The sequence below is a fragment of the Ranitomeya variabilis genome, chromosome 4 (genome assembly GCF_051348905.1).
Source record: "Ranitomeya variabilis isolate aRanVar5 chromosome 4, aRanVar5.hap1, whole genome shotgun sequence".
Taxonomy (NCBI): domain Eukaryota; kingdom Metazoa; phylum Chordata; class Amphibia; order Anura; family Dendrobatidae; genus Ranitomeya; species Ranitomeya variabilis.
The window spans coordinates 23,037,911-23,055,228 of record NC_135235.1 but is presented as its reverse complement, the minus strand read 5'-3'; the positions used below and the strand labels follow the sequence as shown (position 1 = coordinate 23,055,228).

The window sequence follows — 17,318 nt, the reverse complement described above, 5'->3', positions numbered from 1 at the left end:
CTGCGCATGTGCGGAGCCATTTTCAAGAAGGCCGCCACCAGCGAGAGCGCTGCCCACAGCTAAGATGGGCACCAGCCCAAAATTTAAATGAATGCATGATGATGAATGCAACAGAGGCAGTGGAGGGGCCATTGCTGAGCCCTCTGAGCCAAAGACCCTGCCCACAGTTCCGCACCAAAGCACGTACCACTGAGGAAACTGAAATTTATCATGATGATTTAACAAAAAAACAGGCTTCAGGTTTTTTACACTAAAAGTATGTATTAAAATCAGTATGACAGCGCCATTCTACTCATATCTTTAGTTTAACATTGATGATTCTAACAGTTTTCCTTAAATAAGAAAAAAAGGGTCTTGCTAAATCAGGCCTTAACCCCTTCACGACGCAGCCCTTTTTTGCCTTTGCGTTTTTCGCTACCCTTCTTCCTCGAGCGATAACATTTTTATTTTTTCATCAATATGGCCATGCGAGGTCTTGTTTTTTGCGGGACGAGTTGTACTTTTGAAAGTCACCATTGGTTTTACCATATCGTGTACTCGAAAATGGGAAAAAAATGCCAAGTGCGGTGAAGTTGCAAAAAAAGTGCAATTCAACAACTGTTTTATGGATTTTTTTTACCATGTTCCCCAAATACTAAAACTGACTGGCCATTATGATTCTCCAGGTCATTACGAGTTCATAGACACCAAACATGTCTAGGTTGTTTTTTTATTTAAACGGTGAAAAAATAAAATCCAAAGCTTGTTAAAGAAAAGAAAAAAAATTGCATCATATTCTGATACCCGTAGCTCTCCATTGTTCATGATCTCAGGTTGGGTGAAGGCTTATTTTTTGTGTTACAAGCTAAAATTTTTAATGATATCATTTTGGTGTGGATATGATCTTTTGAGCGCCCATTATTGCATTTTAATGCAGTGTTGAGGCGACCAAAAAAACCCCAAAACAATAATTCTGTCAGAGATTGATAGCGGCATTTAACGGGTTAACAGCAGCAGGTGGATCGCGATTCCACTCGTGGCTGTTAGGGGCAAATTTCATCTGTTCAAAACAGCTCACATGTGCCAGGAAAGGTGTGGGCTCAGCGCCGGAGCCCACATCAAAGGGAGAGACAACATGTACTGTACTAGTACGGCGCATGTCGTGAAGGGGTTAATGTCCAACTTGCTTATATTTTCTCTAGTATGACATTTGGCTGTATTTTGATACCACTGTTGTATTCTGTCTTGTACTTTGTGTCAATAAAACAATAATAAAATACATAAAGAATATTTTTATTTCATTTCATGAGTTTCTTGATGCTTTAGAAGATTTGGTTTCCGGGCGTAATTTTTCCCACATTCAGAACATGAATATACCTTCACCCCTGAGTGAATTACTTGATGCTTGAGAAGATGCGATTTCCGGGAAAAATTTTTCCCACATTCAGAACAGGAATATGGCTTCTCTCCTGTGTGAGTCTTTTGATGATCATCAAGGTTTGATTTCCGCATAAAAGATTTCCCACATTCTGAACATGAATACGGCCTCTCCCCTGTGTGAATTCTCTGATGTGTAAGAACATGTGATCTCTGGTTGAAATATTTCCCACATACTGCACATGAAAACGGCTTCTCCCCAGTGTGAATTCTGAAATGTTCCACAAGACTTGATTGCTCCGTAAAAGCTTTCCAACATACCGTACACGTGAATGGCTTCTCCCCTGTGTGACACCGCTCATGTTTCATGAGATTGGACTTAATTGTAAAACATTTCCCACATTCCGAACATGAGAATGGCTTCTCCCCGGTGTGAATTCTCTGATGTCCAACAAGATCGGATTTCTGGTTAAAACATTTTCCACATTTTGAACATACATACGACCTCTCCAACGTGTGACTTCTCTGATGTTTAACAAGATGTGCTCTCTGCTTAAAACTTTTCCCACATACTGAACATGAGAACGGCTTCTCACCTGTATGAATTCTAAAATGTTTAGTGAAATCAGATTTATGACCAAAACATTTTCCACATTCTGGACATATAAATGACTTCTCTCTAATGTGAGATATGTGATATTTATCACCACTATGGTGAAATTGAATTTCTTTAACAGTCTGCGATGGAGGAGTAGTAAGGATCCGTTCATAAGGCTCAGATGATAGTTCTTCACTGAGAAGTGGAGAGTGGATATGTGGGATATTAGCATGTTCGTCATATGTATTTTGTGCAATACCAGGATCACCTGCTTTAAAATCTGAATATATAAACTGTTCCTCCAAGTTCATAGTAGAGTCATCTGCCAAGAACAAAACAAAATGTATTTTATATTATTCTATTAACGATTTTTTTGTTTTTTTTTTAAATCTAGCACAAGTTATTTTACATGGTAATAACTTTGGAATGTTTGTGTTTATTCGAGCGATTCCAAAGGCAGTTCTTTTGTAACTCATTTTATATGGTAAATTTGGGTCGATTTGTTTTGTGCACCATCTTAAAAAAAAAAATAATAATTTTACAGGAAAAATGGAGAGATCTATAGTTTCAAAATCTTAAATAATTTGCTCTTAAAATGGATAACAACAGCAATAAGTAAATAAATAATTGCCATGTGTCATCTTTGTTTAGGCATTTTTAGGATGTTTTTCGGTTTTTAAAGTTTATTAGCAATTTTACAAACTTCCAAAAAACCTACTTTAGTGACTAATGTAGTTCTAAAATGCGCTATATGCTAGGATCACCATAAGTCACTTTTTCTTTTTTTTTTTTTTTTTTTTTTTTTTTTAAAGTGAAGCATTTAAGTGTTTCTCGGGAATTAGGACAAATTGGAATTAAAAAAAAAAAGTAAGTTTTGGTGATTAAAAACTGTAATCAATTGAGCTGCCCGAAAAGAATGGCATCTTCTTGAAAATCCTCGTCAAAAACTCTATTACTACAAGGGAAAGAATTTAAAATCTTCTAAAAAATACAAAACTAGACTATGAATGATTAGAATTTGATTCAGGAAAATGATATATATCTTTGTACTGTGTTAGCAAGTAGATAGAAAATCTAAAAAAATTTTTATTAGAATTTATGATTCTTAATTGCATTTACTACTCACCGGAGCGGTTATCTGTAGGAATCTCCTCTTTACACCACTCATCTCCCCAAACATCCAGCTCTTCAATTTTTATTATGTCTGGAAAATTGCTGTGATTCAGATCTTCATCCTGATTGAAATGCTGTGAAATAAATATTATAAGTCACCAGATATTGGGAGACGAGGTATGGAACCTGGTGGATGATCAGGAGAAATAACAAGAGAAATCGTATCACCATCTACCTGATGATCCAGAGGAATAAAAGGACGGGGACATTTCTCCAGTGTTGTCCTCTTACTGGATAGATCTGGAGGAAACACATAAAGGGACTGAGTTCATTATTCACATGCAGCTAATTACAGGCAGTGTGTATTTAGTCCTGTCTATCACCTGGTGATGTGCGGTGCTGGTGGTCCTCCATCATCACGTCCTTGTACCGATCCTTGTGTCCTTCTAGATACTCCCACTCCTCCATGGAGAAGTGGACGGTGAAGTCCTGACATCTTATAGGAACCTGAGACGTAAAATGGTACAGTCATCCCCCCGATCCCTCCATAGCGTCACTGTATAATGTCCCAGCATTCCCAGCAGTGTCACCTCTCCAGTCAGCAGCTCAATCATCTTGTAGGTCAGTTCTAGGATCTTCTGGTCATTGATGTCCTCATGTATCCGGGGGTGCGGTGGGGGCCCTGGAATTGGGCTTGTGTTTCCTTCCCATTCTTCCGAGACAGGGGCATGACAGCGATCACTAGAGGTCTTCTTCACCACTGTGTAATCCTGTGGATGGGGAGATGCAGTGATAAATATCACTACATACATTTCTAGATTCGCCCCTAAATTCATTTAGAAGAAAATCAGTTTGCCACCAATGAAAAGTGATCCAAAGATTTCTACTTGCCCAGGAAAGACATCTGTGAGTATCTGAGGTCTCCTAGGACATTATCTGGTGTCTTCATGTTGTGATAGATATATATATATCTATATTATTATTATCTATCTATATATATACAGGTCCTTCTCAAAAAATTAGCATATAGTGTTAAATTTCATTATTTACCATAATGTAATGATTACAATTAAACTTTCATATATTATAGATTCATTATCCACCAACTGAAATTTGTCAGGTCTTTTATTGTTTTAATACTGATGATTTTGGCCTACAACTCCTGATAACCCAAAAAACCTGTCTCAATAAATTAGCATATCAAGAAAAGGTTCTCTAAACGACCTATTACCCTAATCTTCTGAATCAACTAATTAACTCTAAACACATGCAAAAGATACCTGAGGCTTTTAAAAACTCCCTGCCTGGTTCATTACTCAAAACCCCCATCATGGGTAAGACTAGCGACCTGACAGATGTCAAGAAGGCCATCATTGACACCCTCAAGCAAGAGGGTAAGACCCAGAAAGAAATTTCTCAACAAATAGGCTGTTCCCAGAGTGCTGTATCAAGGCACCTCAATGGTAAGTCTGTTGGAAGGAAACAATGTGGCAGAAAACGCTGTACAACGAGAAGAGGTGACCGGACCCTGAGGAAGATTGTGGAGAAGGACCGATTCCAGACCTTGGGGAACCTGAGGAAGCAGTGGACTGAGTCTGGTGTGGAAACATCCAGAGCCACCGTGCACAGGCGGGTGCAGGAAATGGGCTACAGGTGCCGCATTCCCCAGGTAAAGCCACTTTTGAACCATAAACAGCGGCAGAAGCGCCTGACCTGGGCTACAGAGAAGCAGCACTGGACTGTTGCTAAGTGGTCCCAAGTACTTTTTTCTGATGAAAGCAAATTTTGCATGTCATTCGGAAATCAAGGTGCCAGAGTCTGGAGGAAGACTGGGGAGAAGGAAATGCCAAAATGCCTGAAGTCCAGTGTCAAGTACCCAGTCAGTGATGGTGTGGGGTGCCATGTCAGCTGCTGGTGTTGGTCCACTGTGTTTCATCAAGGGCAGGGTCAATGCAGCTAGCTATCAGGAGATTTTGGAGCACTTCATGCTTCCTGGCACCTGCTCACAGTGCCAAAACCCCTGGTAAATGGTTTACTGACCATGGTATTACTGTGCTCAATTGGCCTGCCAACTCTCCTGACCTGAACCCCATAGAGAATCTGTGGGATATTGTGAAGAGAAAGTTGAGAGACGCAAGACCCAACACTCTGGATGAGCTTAAGGCCGCTATTGAAGCATCCTGGGCCTCCATAACATCTCAGCAGTGTCACAGGCTGATTGCCTCCATGCCACGCCGCATTGAAGCAGTCATTTCTGCCAAAGGATTCCCAACCAAGTATTGAGTGCATAACTGAACATTATTATTTGATGGTTTTTTTGTTTGTTATTAAAAAACACTTTTATTTGATTGGACGGTTGAAATATGCTAATTTATTGAGACAGGTTTTTTGGGTTATCAGGAGTTGTAGGCCAAAATCATCAGTATTAAAACAATAAAAGACCTGACAAATTTCAGTTGGTGGATAATGAATCTATAATATATGAAAGTTTAATTGTAATCATTACATTATGGTAAATAATGAAATTTAACACTATATGCTAATTTTTTGAGAAGGACCTGTATATATATATATATATCTAATTGTCTAAGGGTTTAATTGTCTGTCTGTCCTGGAAATCCCGCGTCTGTGATTGGTCGAGGCCAGCCGGCCTCGACCAATCAGCGAGGGGGGCATTCTGCCGCGAATTCTGGAATCATCATTGTCCTCCACTGCTGTCAAGTGCCGCCATTGTGTAGGGTGTGTGCCTGCGTCTCCCTGTATGGGCGGCATCTCCCTGTGTTTCTATCTTAGAATGGGTCGTAAACGAAAATACGCCAATGAGGATGACAGAAAAGCAGCAGCAGCAAGAAAACGACAACATCGGGAACAGGAGACACCACAACAAACTGCCGCCAGACAAGCCCAGGATGTGGAATCTCACAGACAACGTCGCCAACAGGAGACACCACAACAAACTGCCGCCAGACAAGCCCAGGATGCGGAATCTCACAGACACCGTCGCCAACCGGAGACACCACAACAAACTGTTGTACGACAGAACAACATAATTGCCAAATTCATAAAAAACGAATGCTCTACCAACTAAGGCACGACCAGGACTAAGGACGACCAGGGATTTATTATGATGGAATATAGGAATATAGGCTGAACTGGATGGACAAATGTCTTTTTTCGGCCTTACTAACTATGTTACTATGTTACTATGTATGTTAGGACAATATTCAACAACTTGCACATTACGTAACATACAATGAAAGTACAATTCCTGAACACTACTGTGGGAATATGAATGCAGTTTGCTCTAAATGCGACTCTCTGAATTTCATTGATGAAAAACCATCTGACAATCAGTTTACTCAATGCTGCCAAAAAGGAAACGTTATGCTACCGAGACCTCACTACTCAGATCTGTTTGAGCAGTTAATGAAAGGAATGCATCATCACAAGTCCTTGCGCGCCTGCGCGGAAAGGACCTGCCGTGATGTCACGGTCATGTGACCGCAACACGGTCATGTGACCACGACGTCATCACAGATCCTGCGCGACAAGGACCTGCTGTGACGTCACGGTCATGTGATCGCGACGTCGTCACGTGATCGCGACGTCGTCACGTGATCGCGACGTCGTCACGTGATCGCGACGTCATCACGTGATCGCGACGTCATCACACCCTGGGACCGGAAGCTGCCGCCTGCACCCCACACAGGCGACAGAGCTACAACGCGCCTGCGGAAGGTGAGTATATGTTTTTTTTTTTTTTTTTTTAACCTGTGTCATACATGGCTGGGCAATATACTACGTAGCTGGGCAATATACTGCATGGCTCTGTGCTGTATACTACGTCACTGGGCAATATACTATGTAACTGGCCAATATACTACGTAACTGGGCAATATACTATGTGGCTCTGTGCTGTATACTATGTCACTGGGCAATATACTACGTGGCTGGGCAATATACTACGTAGCTGGGCAATATACTGCATAGCTCTGTGCTGTATACTACGTCACTGGGCAATATACTATGTAACTGGCCAATATACTACGTAACTGGGCAATATACTATGTGGCTCTGTGCTGTATACTATGTCACTGGGCAATATACTACGTGGCTGGGCAATATACTACGTGGACATACATATTCTAGAAAACCCGATGCGTTAGAATCGGGCCACCATCTAGTAATAATAATCTTTATTTATATAGCGCCAACATATTCCGCAGCGCTTTACAGTTTAACAGTGTCAAACACAACAGTCATAAGTAACAACGTTAACAATGCAATAATTAAAGCACAATAAGACGACCCTTATCGTGAGAGCTTACAATCTACAATGAGGTGGGGGGATACAAAGTACAGGTGTGTATTTACAATGATGTATTTACAATGATGGTCCAGCCATCTTCAGGGAGTGGGGGGTAGATGGAGATAGTGAATGGTCTACACACACACACAAATATAAAATGACTTTGATTAGTGAACGTGGTAGGCCGCTCTAAACAAATGTGTTTTGAGCGAGCGCCTAAAACTATGCAAATTGTGGATGGTCCTAGTATCTTGGGGTAGAGCATTCCAGAGGATTGGCGCAGCACGGGAGAAGTCTTGGAGTCGGGAGTGGGAGGTACGGATTAGGGCAGAGGTTAGTTGGAAGTCATTTGCAGAGCGCAGCGGTCAGCTAGGCCGATAGACAGAAATGAGGGAGGAGATGTAAGGGGGTGCCGCACTGTGGAGAGCTTTGTGGGTGAGAACAAGTGCTTTGAATTGTATCCTGTAATGAATGGGCAGCCAGTGTAATGACTGGCGAAGAGCGGACACATCTGAGTAACGATTAGCCAGATGGACAACCCTGGCTGCTGCATTAAGGATGGACTGGAGAGGGGAAAGTCGCGTGAGGGGGAGGCCAATTAACCCCTTCCCGACATGTGACGGGATAGTACGTCACATGTCGGGACCCCCGCTTTGATGTGCGCTCCGGCGGTGAGCGCACATCAAAGTCGCGACATGTCAGCTGTTTTTTACAGCTGACATGTGCGCGCAATAGCGGCGGGTGAAATCGCGATCACCCGCCGCTATTAACTAGTTAAATGCCGCTGTCAAACTCAGACAGCGGCATTTAACTACCGCATCCGGCCGTGCGGCCGGATATGAGCGCATCGCCGACCCCCGTCACATGATCGGGGGTCGGCGATGCGTCAGGAAGGTAACCATAGAGGTCCTGGAGACCTCTATGGTTACTGATCGCCGGTGGCTGTGAGCGCCCCCCTGTGGTCGGCGCTCACAGCACACCTGCATTTTAGCTACATAACAGCGATCTGATGATCGCTGTTATGTAGCAGAGCCGATCGGGCTGTGCCTGCTTCTAGCCTCCCATGGAGGCTATAGAAGCATGGTAAAAGTTAAAAAAAAAAGTTAAAAAAAATGTGAAAAAAATAAAAAAAATATAAAAGTTTAAATCACCCCCCTTTCGCCCCAATCAAAATAAATCAATAAAAAAAAAACCCAACCTACACATATTTGGTATCGCCGCGTTCAGAATCGCCCAATCTATCAATAAAAAAAAAGCATTAACCTGATCGCTAAACGGCGTAATGAAAAAAAAAATCGAAACGCCAGATTTACGTTTTTTTGGTCGCCACGACATTGCATTAAAATGCAATAACGGGCGATCAAAAGAACGTATCTGCACCAAAATGCTATCATTAAAAATGCCAGCTCGGCACGCAAAAAATAAGCCCTCACCCGACCCCAGATCACGAAAAATGGAGACGCTACGGGTATCGGAAAATGGCGCAATTTTATTTATTTATTTTTTTGCAAAGTTTGGAATTTTTTTTCACCACTTAGGTAAAAAACAACCTAGTCATGTTAGGTGTCTATGAACTCGTAATGACCTGGAGAATCACAATGGCAGGTCAGTTTTAGCATTTAGTGAACCTAGCAAAAAAGCCAAACAAAAAACAAGTGTGGGATTGCACTTTTTTTGCAATTTCACCGCACTTGGAATTTTTTTCCCTTTTTCTAGTACACGACATGGTAAAACCAATGATGTCGTTCAAAAGTACAACTCGTCCCGCAAAAAATAAGCCCTCACATGGCCAAATTGACGGAAAAATAAAAAAGTTATGGCTCTGGGAAGGAGGGGAGTGAAAAACGAATACGGAAAAACGGAAAATCCCACGGTCATGAAGGGGTTAATAGAGCATTGCAGTACTCCAGGCGGGAGTGGATCGGGGCGACAGTGAGGGGTTTGTTTTTGTTTCCATGGTGAGAAAAGGGCGGATTCTAGAGATGTTCTTTAGGTGTAAGCGGCAAGAGCGAGCAAGAGATTGTATATGGGAGGTGAAGGAGAGATCGGAGTCAAATATAACACCCAGACAGCGCTCCTGCTGCCGGGCTGTTATTATGGTGCCACCCACGGAGAGGGAAATGTCAGATTTAGGGAGGTTAGTAGATGGCGGGAGCAAAAGAAGTTCAGTTTTGGAGAGGTTGAGTTTCAGATAGAGAGCGGACATGATGTTGGAGACTGCAGACAGACAGTCAGTGGCGTTCCGTAGTACAGCGGGGGCAAGGTCAGGGGATGACGTGTATAGTTGTGTGTCATCAGCATAAAGATGGTACTGAAAGCCAAATCTGCTTATGGTCCGTCCAATTTAGGCTGTGTAGAGGGAGAAGAGAAGGGGGCCAAGGACTGAGCCCTGAGGTACCACGACAGTGAGAGGAAGAGGAGATGAAGTGGAGCCGGAGAACAGAACACTGAAGGAGCGGTCAGAAATATAGGAGGAGAACCAGGAGAGAGCAGTGTCCTTAATGCCTAGAGACTGGAGCCTAGAGAGTAGGAGAGGGTGGTCAACAGTGTCGAAAGCTGCAGAAAGGTCGAGAAGAATGAGCAGAGAGTGGTCACCGTTAAGTTTTGCTGTCAAAAGTCATTGGGTCACCTTGATGAGTGCAGTTTCTGTCGAATGTAGGGGGCGGAAACTGGACTGTGAAGGGTCTAGGAGGGAATGAGTGGAGAGGTAACGGGTAAGGCGGGAGTATATCAGGCGCTCCAAGAGTTTAGAGATGAAGGGGAGATTGGAGACTGGTCTGTAGTGGTTTGTGCAGGATGGGTCAAGGGTGGGTTTCTTTAGTAATGGAGTAATGATAGTGTTTGAAGGAGGAGGGGAAAATGCCAGAGGAGAGGGAGAGAGTAGTTAGGTGAGTTGTGACGACTGGAAAGAGAGACTGGAGGATGTGTGAGGGAATGGGGTCGGTAGTGCATGTGGTCGGACGAGAAGAGGAGAGGAGCCTGGAGACGACTTCTTCTGTGATGGGATCGAATGTGGAGAGTGAGCCAGGGCTGTTTCACTCTGTGTTTGGAGGTTCTGAGGGTGAGGGGAGCTACTTGGTCAAGGATACTTCTAAGAGTGTCATTGTAGTGATGTACAGCCAGATCAGGACAGGAAAAAGAAGAAATTCGGGACAATGATGAGTGTAGGGAGTCTGAAAGTGTATGAGGGTTAATGGCTTGTAGATTTCTGACTGAATGGTAGGTAGGAGGGTGCTGGGGTGAGCGAGGATTTGTGAGTGTGAAGGAGAGAATGTTGTGGTCAGAGAGGGGAAGCGGTGAGTTATCTAGGTAGGAGATTGAGCAGAGCCGGGCGAAAACCAGGTCCAGGGTGTTACCGTCTTTGTGTGTTTCAGAGGTTGAGAGCTGTGAGAGGCCTAGAGAAGTAGTTAGTGATAGAAGATGGGATGCAGATGTAGAAGTGGGGCTGTTTAGGGGGATGTTGAAGTCTCACAGGATAAGGGTTGGTAGTTCTGAGGACATGAAGTGCAGCAGCCAGGCAGAGAAATGGTCCAGGAAGTGGGTGGGTGAGCCTTGGGGCCGGTATATGACCACTACTCTGAGGGAGAGGGGACGAAAGAGCCTGATGGTGTGGACTTCAAAAGAAGGGAATGAGAGTGATGGAACTGGGGGGGATGACCTGGAAAGAGCATTGTGGGGACAGGAGTATGCAGACTCCACCACCAGGTCTGTTTGTGGGTCTCGGGGAATGGGAGAATTGTAAGCCACCATGGGAAATGGCAGCAGGAGATCTGCTTATGTAGTCATAATGCAGACTGCTGACAGGTCACTGATCCCTCACTGACCTGCCCCCTAGTTTACATAATGAATATTATATGTACATACTGAAAAAAAACAGGTTCCATCATGCTTTGGGGCTGTGTGGCCATTGCCGGCACCGGGAATCTTGTTAAAGTTGAGGGACACATGGATTCCTCTCAGTATCAGCAGATTCTTGACAATAATGTTCATGAATCAGTGACAAAGTTGAAGTTACGCAGGGGATGGATCTTTCAGCAAGACAATGATCCAAAACACCGCTCCAATTCTACTCAGGCATTCATGCAGAGGAACAATTACACTGTTCTGGAATGGCCATCCCAGTCCCCAGACCTGAATATCATTGAACATCTGTGGGATAATTTAAAGAGGGCTGTCCATGCTCGGCGACCATCAAACTTAACTGAACTGGAATTGTTTTGTAAAGAGGAATGGTCAAAAATACCTTCATCCAGGATCCAGGAACTCATTAAAAGCTACAGGAAGCGACTAGAGGCTGTTATTTTTGCAAAAGGAGGATCTACTAAATATTAATGTCACTTTTCTGGTGAGGTGCCCATACTTATGCACCTGTCAAATTTTGTTTGAATGCAGATTGCACATTTTCTGTTAGTACAATAAACCTCATTTCAAGGCAGAAACATTACTGTGTCCAACAGTTATTAGATATATGAAACTGAAATAGCTGTTGCAAAATAAACCATTTTTATAAAACATTAAGCTTAAGATTAATAGGGGTGCCCAAACTTTTACATATAACTGTACCTATTGCAGAAGGCTGTTATATAATCTATATAATCTGTGGACGCTCCTTATACCTTCTTAGATTGCTTCTACATCCAGTTCACACTAAAGAATTGTCTGATGAAGGTCCTTTGCTGGACCGAAAACGTTTATTCGTTAATTTTGTCTGGATGCATTAATAATAAAAAGAAGCAAAATAATTTTCCTCACTACTGAGTGCCAAGTTTTTTCTATTATTGAGCTCAGTGACGTCATTCCCTATTCACAAATTAGCTGCAGCATCTCTTGCTTGGGCTTTTATAGCGGCAGCGACATCACACCTATAGTCCCTCCTGATTGGCTGCTGTGCTATAACTGCAAAGCATTATGGGGAAGCTTGTCTGAGGTCATGTTATGTATCAAACTTCTCTGTCTTATCTAACATACAAGAGCGGCCATTTTAGGTGCTTCAACTGGAAAAAAAAAATGAAGTATTCAAAATCACCTACTTTGGTCAATTTCTCAAAATCCAGAGCGAAATCAATTGTTTTAGAAACGATTCACTGATCTGCATCCCCGATAATGATGTAACGTGACATCACCAGAATCTCTCACCTCTCCTGTAATCCGGAGGAGGATCTCAAGGGCGAGGTGCACAATCCTCTCCGCCATCTTTCCGTCTCTGTCTCTATCCATCCTCGATGCGTCAATCACCCGAAAATCTGAATTTGTAGGAACCTGAATGATGAAGAAGATGACGAGCAAATGTGACCTCATACAAAATCCCATATCAGGGCAAAAGACCCTGGAAATTCAGATTTTTCAAGATTATTGCATTGTGATGACTAGGGTTGAGCGACTTTTGCTTTTTTAGGATCGAGTTGGGTTTTGTGAAACCCGACCTTCTCAAAAGTCGGATCGTGTGAAATCGGCCGATTCTACTGTAAAGTCGGGTTCCGGTCCCGGAACACGAAACCCAATGCAAGTCAATGTGCATTCATATCTCTCTCTCTCTCTCTCTCTCCTGAAAAAATGGCGGGGAAGGCGTCATTCAAAACGCGACTTTGGCGCCAAGTTCGCGTGCCGCGTGGCCGACCCCGCACGGGGATCGGGTCGGGTTTCATGAGACGCCGACTTAGCCAAAAGTCGGCGACTTATGAAAATGACCGATCCGTTTCGCTCAACCCTAGTGATGACCTGAAACCCTCCGAAACCTGAAGAAGAGCAGAAATAAAAGAGTGGCAAAAACGGGAGCCGGGAGCGTTTGTGTTTGAGTCATCCAACGTTCGAGGTTTTTGACAACTGAACCATTTTCTCAAAAGTAAATAAATCCGCTTCGGGAGAACGACGGCGGTCATTTTCCTGCAACGTCTTCGCCGTCAACTTTTTCAGTTGTTTTTTTTCCCTTTGCTCTATACTTTCAAGAATGTGCACGTCACTTCTCAGGAGAGTCGCAAGAAAAGACACGGGGGTCTTCTGCAGACCCCTGCCTGTCATGACAAGCCATCGATGCCCTGCAATCACGTGACAGGGGGTCAGCACCGGAGACCGCATCAAAGGCAGAGACATGACTGATGACACTCACACATATATATATATATCATAAGTTGTGAAAGGGTTAAGTGGTTAATAGAAGTGGCAAGAGATGGACCGTGTGAGCCGTAATGTTCTTTTTACAGTGCGGTGCACTAGGATTATTTTTTGCGGCGCTTTTGTAGGCGGATCCCAGGTAGAATCCACCTGAAAAATGACGTCTTGTGCAGTTACCTTCAGGCTATGTGCACATGTCAGGATTTCTTGCAGAAATTTTCCTGACAAAAACCGGACATTTCTGCCAGAAAACCGCATGCGTTTTTTTTTTTGTGTTTTTTCATGCGTTTTTGACGCGTTTTTTCCAAATGCATAGAATTGCGGGAAAAACGCGGAAAATCCGCAAAATTAATGAACATGCTGCTTTTTTTTTACCGCGGTGCGTTTTATTTTTTGCGGAAAAAAAACGCAGCATGTACACAAAAATTGCGGAATGCATTAAAAATTATGGGATGCTTAATATAAGCATTTTTTAGCGTCTTTTTTCCGTGGAAAACGGCCGAAAAAACACGAAAAATCCTGAACGTGCGCAGGTAGCCTTAGGGCCTGTTCACACACTGATATTTTGCCGCACCTTTTTCCAAGGTTGCACCTTATAGCACCAGCAAAGTGAAGGAGATTTCTGAAGTTTCGCGCACACGCTGCTTATCTTTTCCTGGCGAGTTTGAACCAACTGAGCATTTTTTCTTTCTTCGTATCTGCAGCTTCTCTCAAATGAGAAAAAAATGTAACTAATAAAATAATCAAAAAAGCTGGTAAAAAAATGAGCAAAAATGTGCAGATTTTAATCTTTTTTGGGGGCAGAAAAACCTCCTGTAAATATTCGATTTGAGGCGATTTTGATTTACCCTGAACCGAGTCGCCCGTCTGTGGTCAGGACACGTCGGAAGTTGCAGCTCTGCAGCCGATGGAGTCGTGCAGGATGGTGGGGAAAGAAAAAAAAAAGTTTTCTTTACTTGGGGACTAAAAAAAAAATAATTCTCGCCATTTGGTTTCACTACATATTTTGCTGTTCCAGGATTTTTATTTCATTGCACATTCAGCTTTGATGAGGTCATAAATCAGCTTAGAGGAGCTCAGAAATAGAGATAAAGGAGCGGACACCTCCCTGTGGGCTGAGCTCGCCGACAGATCCTCAGTGCGCTCATCCTCCATGCACAGAGGCTGCGGAGGGCAGAGCGGGACAATAATAAACTAAGGAGCCAATAACTGGGTGAGAACAAGAAGAAATAACACTCCGTCTGCATTTCCCATCGCCGCCATCGCACGGCCCGCAGGAGAGGAGTCGCGGGATTTTACGCCACATGGTAAATCGCATCAGTTTAAAAAAAAAAAAAGGCCTATTTTTTTATTCTCCAATGTTTCCTTAAAAAAAAAGTGAATCTGTGCGTTATAAGAAACCCAGAATGACGCCGAGGAGAGATCCGACAGGGCCGGCAAAGAGAGCGACATCGAGGGGAAAATCAGAGTGAGGGAAAATAAGTGTGTCCACTAAGGCGACGTGTGAAGGGTTAATGGCCCCTGCGCCCGGTACCGGAGAGCCCCACATACCTCCTTCTGTCGGGCCGCACACCGGGGATAAGGCGGATCCGTGCTTACAGGACCTGCGGTGATGTCACCATGGGTGGGAGGAGTCAGGAGGTCACATGACCGGGTGCTCAGGGTATATAAGCGGTGATCTGCCCTGCACAAACTGAAGAGTGTTAGTGGGATCAGAAAGAATGTGTCAATAGTGTGTACGGAGCGTGTACGAGGTGTAGGGAGCGTAGCCGCACGTGTACGAGGTGTAGGGAGCGTAGCCGCGCGTGTACGAGGTGTAGGGAGCGTAGCCGCGCGTGTACGAGGTGTAGGGAGCGTAGCCGCGCGTGTACGAGGTGTAGGGAGCGTAGCCGCGCGTGTACGAGGTGTATGGAGCGTAGCCGTGCGTGTATGAGGTGTAGGGAGCGTAGCCGCACGTGTATGAGGTGTAGGGAGCGTAGCCGCACGTGTACGAGGTGTAGGGAGCGTAGCCGCGCGTGTACGAGGTGTAGGGAGCGTAGCCGCGCGTGTACGAGGTGTATGGAGCGTAGCCGTGCGTGTATGAGGTGTAGGGAGCGTAGCCGCGCGTGTACGAGGTGTAGGGAGCGTAGCCGCGCGTGTACGAGGTGTATGGAGCGTAGCCGTGCGTGTATGAGGTGTAGGGAGCGTAGCCGCACGTGTATGAGGTGTAGGGAGCGTAGCCGCGCGTGTATGAGGTGTAGGGAGCGTAGCCGCGCGTGTACGAGGTGTAGGGAGCGTAGCCGCGCGTGTATGGAGCGTAGCCGCACGTGTACGAGGTGTAGGGAGCATAGCCGCGCGTGTATGAGGTGTATGGAGCGTAGCCGCACGTGTACGAGGTGTAGGGAGCGTAGCCGTGCGTGTATGAGGTGTATGGAGCGTAGCCACACGTGTACGAGGTGTAGGGAGCGTAGCCGTGCGTGTATGAGGTGTATGGAGCGTAGCCGCACGTGTACGCGGTGTAGGGAGGGTAGCCGTGCGTGTATGAGGTGTAGGGAGCGTAGCCGCGCGTGTACGAGGTGTAGGGAGCGTAGCCGCACGTGTACGAGGTGTAGGGAGCGTAGCCGCACGTGTACGAGGTGTAGGGAGCGTAGCCGTGCGTGTATGAGGTGTAGGGAGCGTAGCCGCACGTGTACGAGGTGTAGGGAGCGTAGCCGCACGTGTACGAGGTGTAGGGAGCGTAGCCGTGCGTGTATGAGGTGTATGGAGCGTAGCCGCGCGTGTACGAGGTGTATGGAGCGTAGCCGTGCGTGTACGAGGTGTAGGGAGCGTAGCCGTGCGTGTACGAGGTGTAGGGAGCGTAGCCGTGCGTGTACGAGGTGTAGGGAGCGTAGCCGTGCGTGTATGAGGTGTATGGAGCGTAGCCGCACGTGTACGAGGTGTAGGGAGCGTAGCCGCGCGTGTACGAGGTGTAGGGAGCGTAGCCGTGCGTGTACGAGGTGTAGGGAGCGTAGCCGTGCGTGTATGAGGTGTATGGAGCGTAGCCGCACGTGTACGAGGTGTAGGGAGCGTAGCCGCGCGTGTATGAGGTGTAGGGAGCGTAGCCGTGCGTGTATGAGGTGTATGGAGCGTAGCCGCGCGTGTATGAGGTGTAGGGAGCGTAGCCGCGCGTGTATGGAGCGTAGCCGCACGTGTACGAGGTGTAGGGAGCGTAGCCGCGCGTGTATGAGGTGTATGGAGCGTAGCCGCACGTGTACGAGGTGTAGGGAGCGTAGCCGTGCGTGTACGAGGTGTAGGGAGCGTAGCCGTGCGTGTATGAGGTGTATGGAGCGTAGCCGCACGTGTACGCGGTGTAGGGAGGGTAGCCGTGCGTGTATGAGGTGTAGGGAGCGTAGCCGCGCGTGTACGAGGTGTAGGGAGCGTAGCCGTGCGTGTATGAGGTGTAGGGAGCGTAGCCGCGCGTGTACGAGGTGTAGGGAGCGTAGCCGCGCGTGTATGGAGCGTAGCCGCACGTGTACGAGGTGTAGGGAGCGTAGCCGCGCGTGTACGAGGTGTAGGGAGCGTAGCCGTGCGTGTATGAGGTGTATGGAGCGTAGCCGCACGTGTACGTGGTGTAGGGAGCGTAGCCGCACGTGTACGAGGTGTAGGGAGCGTAGCCGTGCGTGTATGAGGTGTATGGAGCGTAGCCGCACGTGTACGCGGTGTAGGGAGGGTAGCCGTGCGTGTATGAGGTGTAGGGAGCGTAGCCGCGCGTGTACGAGGTGTAGGGAGCGTAGCCGTGCGTGTATGAGGTGTAGGGAGCGTAGCCATGCCTGTACAAGGTGTATGGAGCAGAGCCGTGCGTGTATGAGGTGT

General features: G+C 45.7%; 1 protein-coding gene across 2 annotated transcripts; it reads right to left on the bottom strand.

Annotated features, from left to right (window-relative positions):
* Positions 1-242: 242 nt before the first annotated feature.
* Positions 243-15,129, bottom strand: LOC143769490 (uncharacterized). 2 transcript variants are annotated; one of them, XM_077258112.1, is made up of 7 exons: positions 14,336-15,084; positions 12,513-12,635; positions 3,658-3,837; positions 3,451-3,574; positions 3,303-3,367; positions 3,081-3,201; positions 243-2,276 (listed from the first exon to the last, which is right to left on the bottom strand). In XM_077258112.1, exons 2-7 carry the CDS (start codon positions 12,591-12,593, stop codon positions 1,273-1,275), a joined length of 1,575 nt encoding a protein of 524 aa, XP_077114227.1. In that variant the 5' UTR covers positions 12,594-12,635; positions 14,336-15,084; the 3' UTR covers positions 243-1,272. The 2 variants fall into 2 exon arrangements, with proteins under 2 accessions (XP_077114227.1, XP_077114228.1); XM_077258113.1 differs by having other exon boundaries at positions 248-2,276; positions 15,039-15,129.
* Between the last annotated feature and the right edge of the window lie 2,189 nt (positions 15,130-17,318).

Bases quoted from the DNA above. Each gene is read 5' to 3' on its own strand.
- LOC143769490 (XM_077258113.1), bottom strand. From the start codon at position 12,593: ATGGATAGAGACAGAGACGGAAAGATGGCGGAGAGGATTGTGCACCTC. The intron at 3,368-3,450 runs GTGATAGACAGG...TGTTTCCTCCAG, and splicing joins CCAGCACCGCACATCACCAG to ATCTATCCAGTAAGAGGACA. The intron at 2,277-3,080 runs GTGAGTAGTAAA...TGTTCTTGGCAG, and splicing joins TCCTACAGATAACCGCTCCG to ATGACTCTACTATGAACTTG.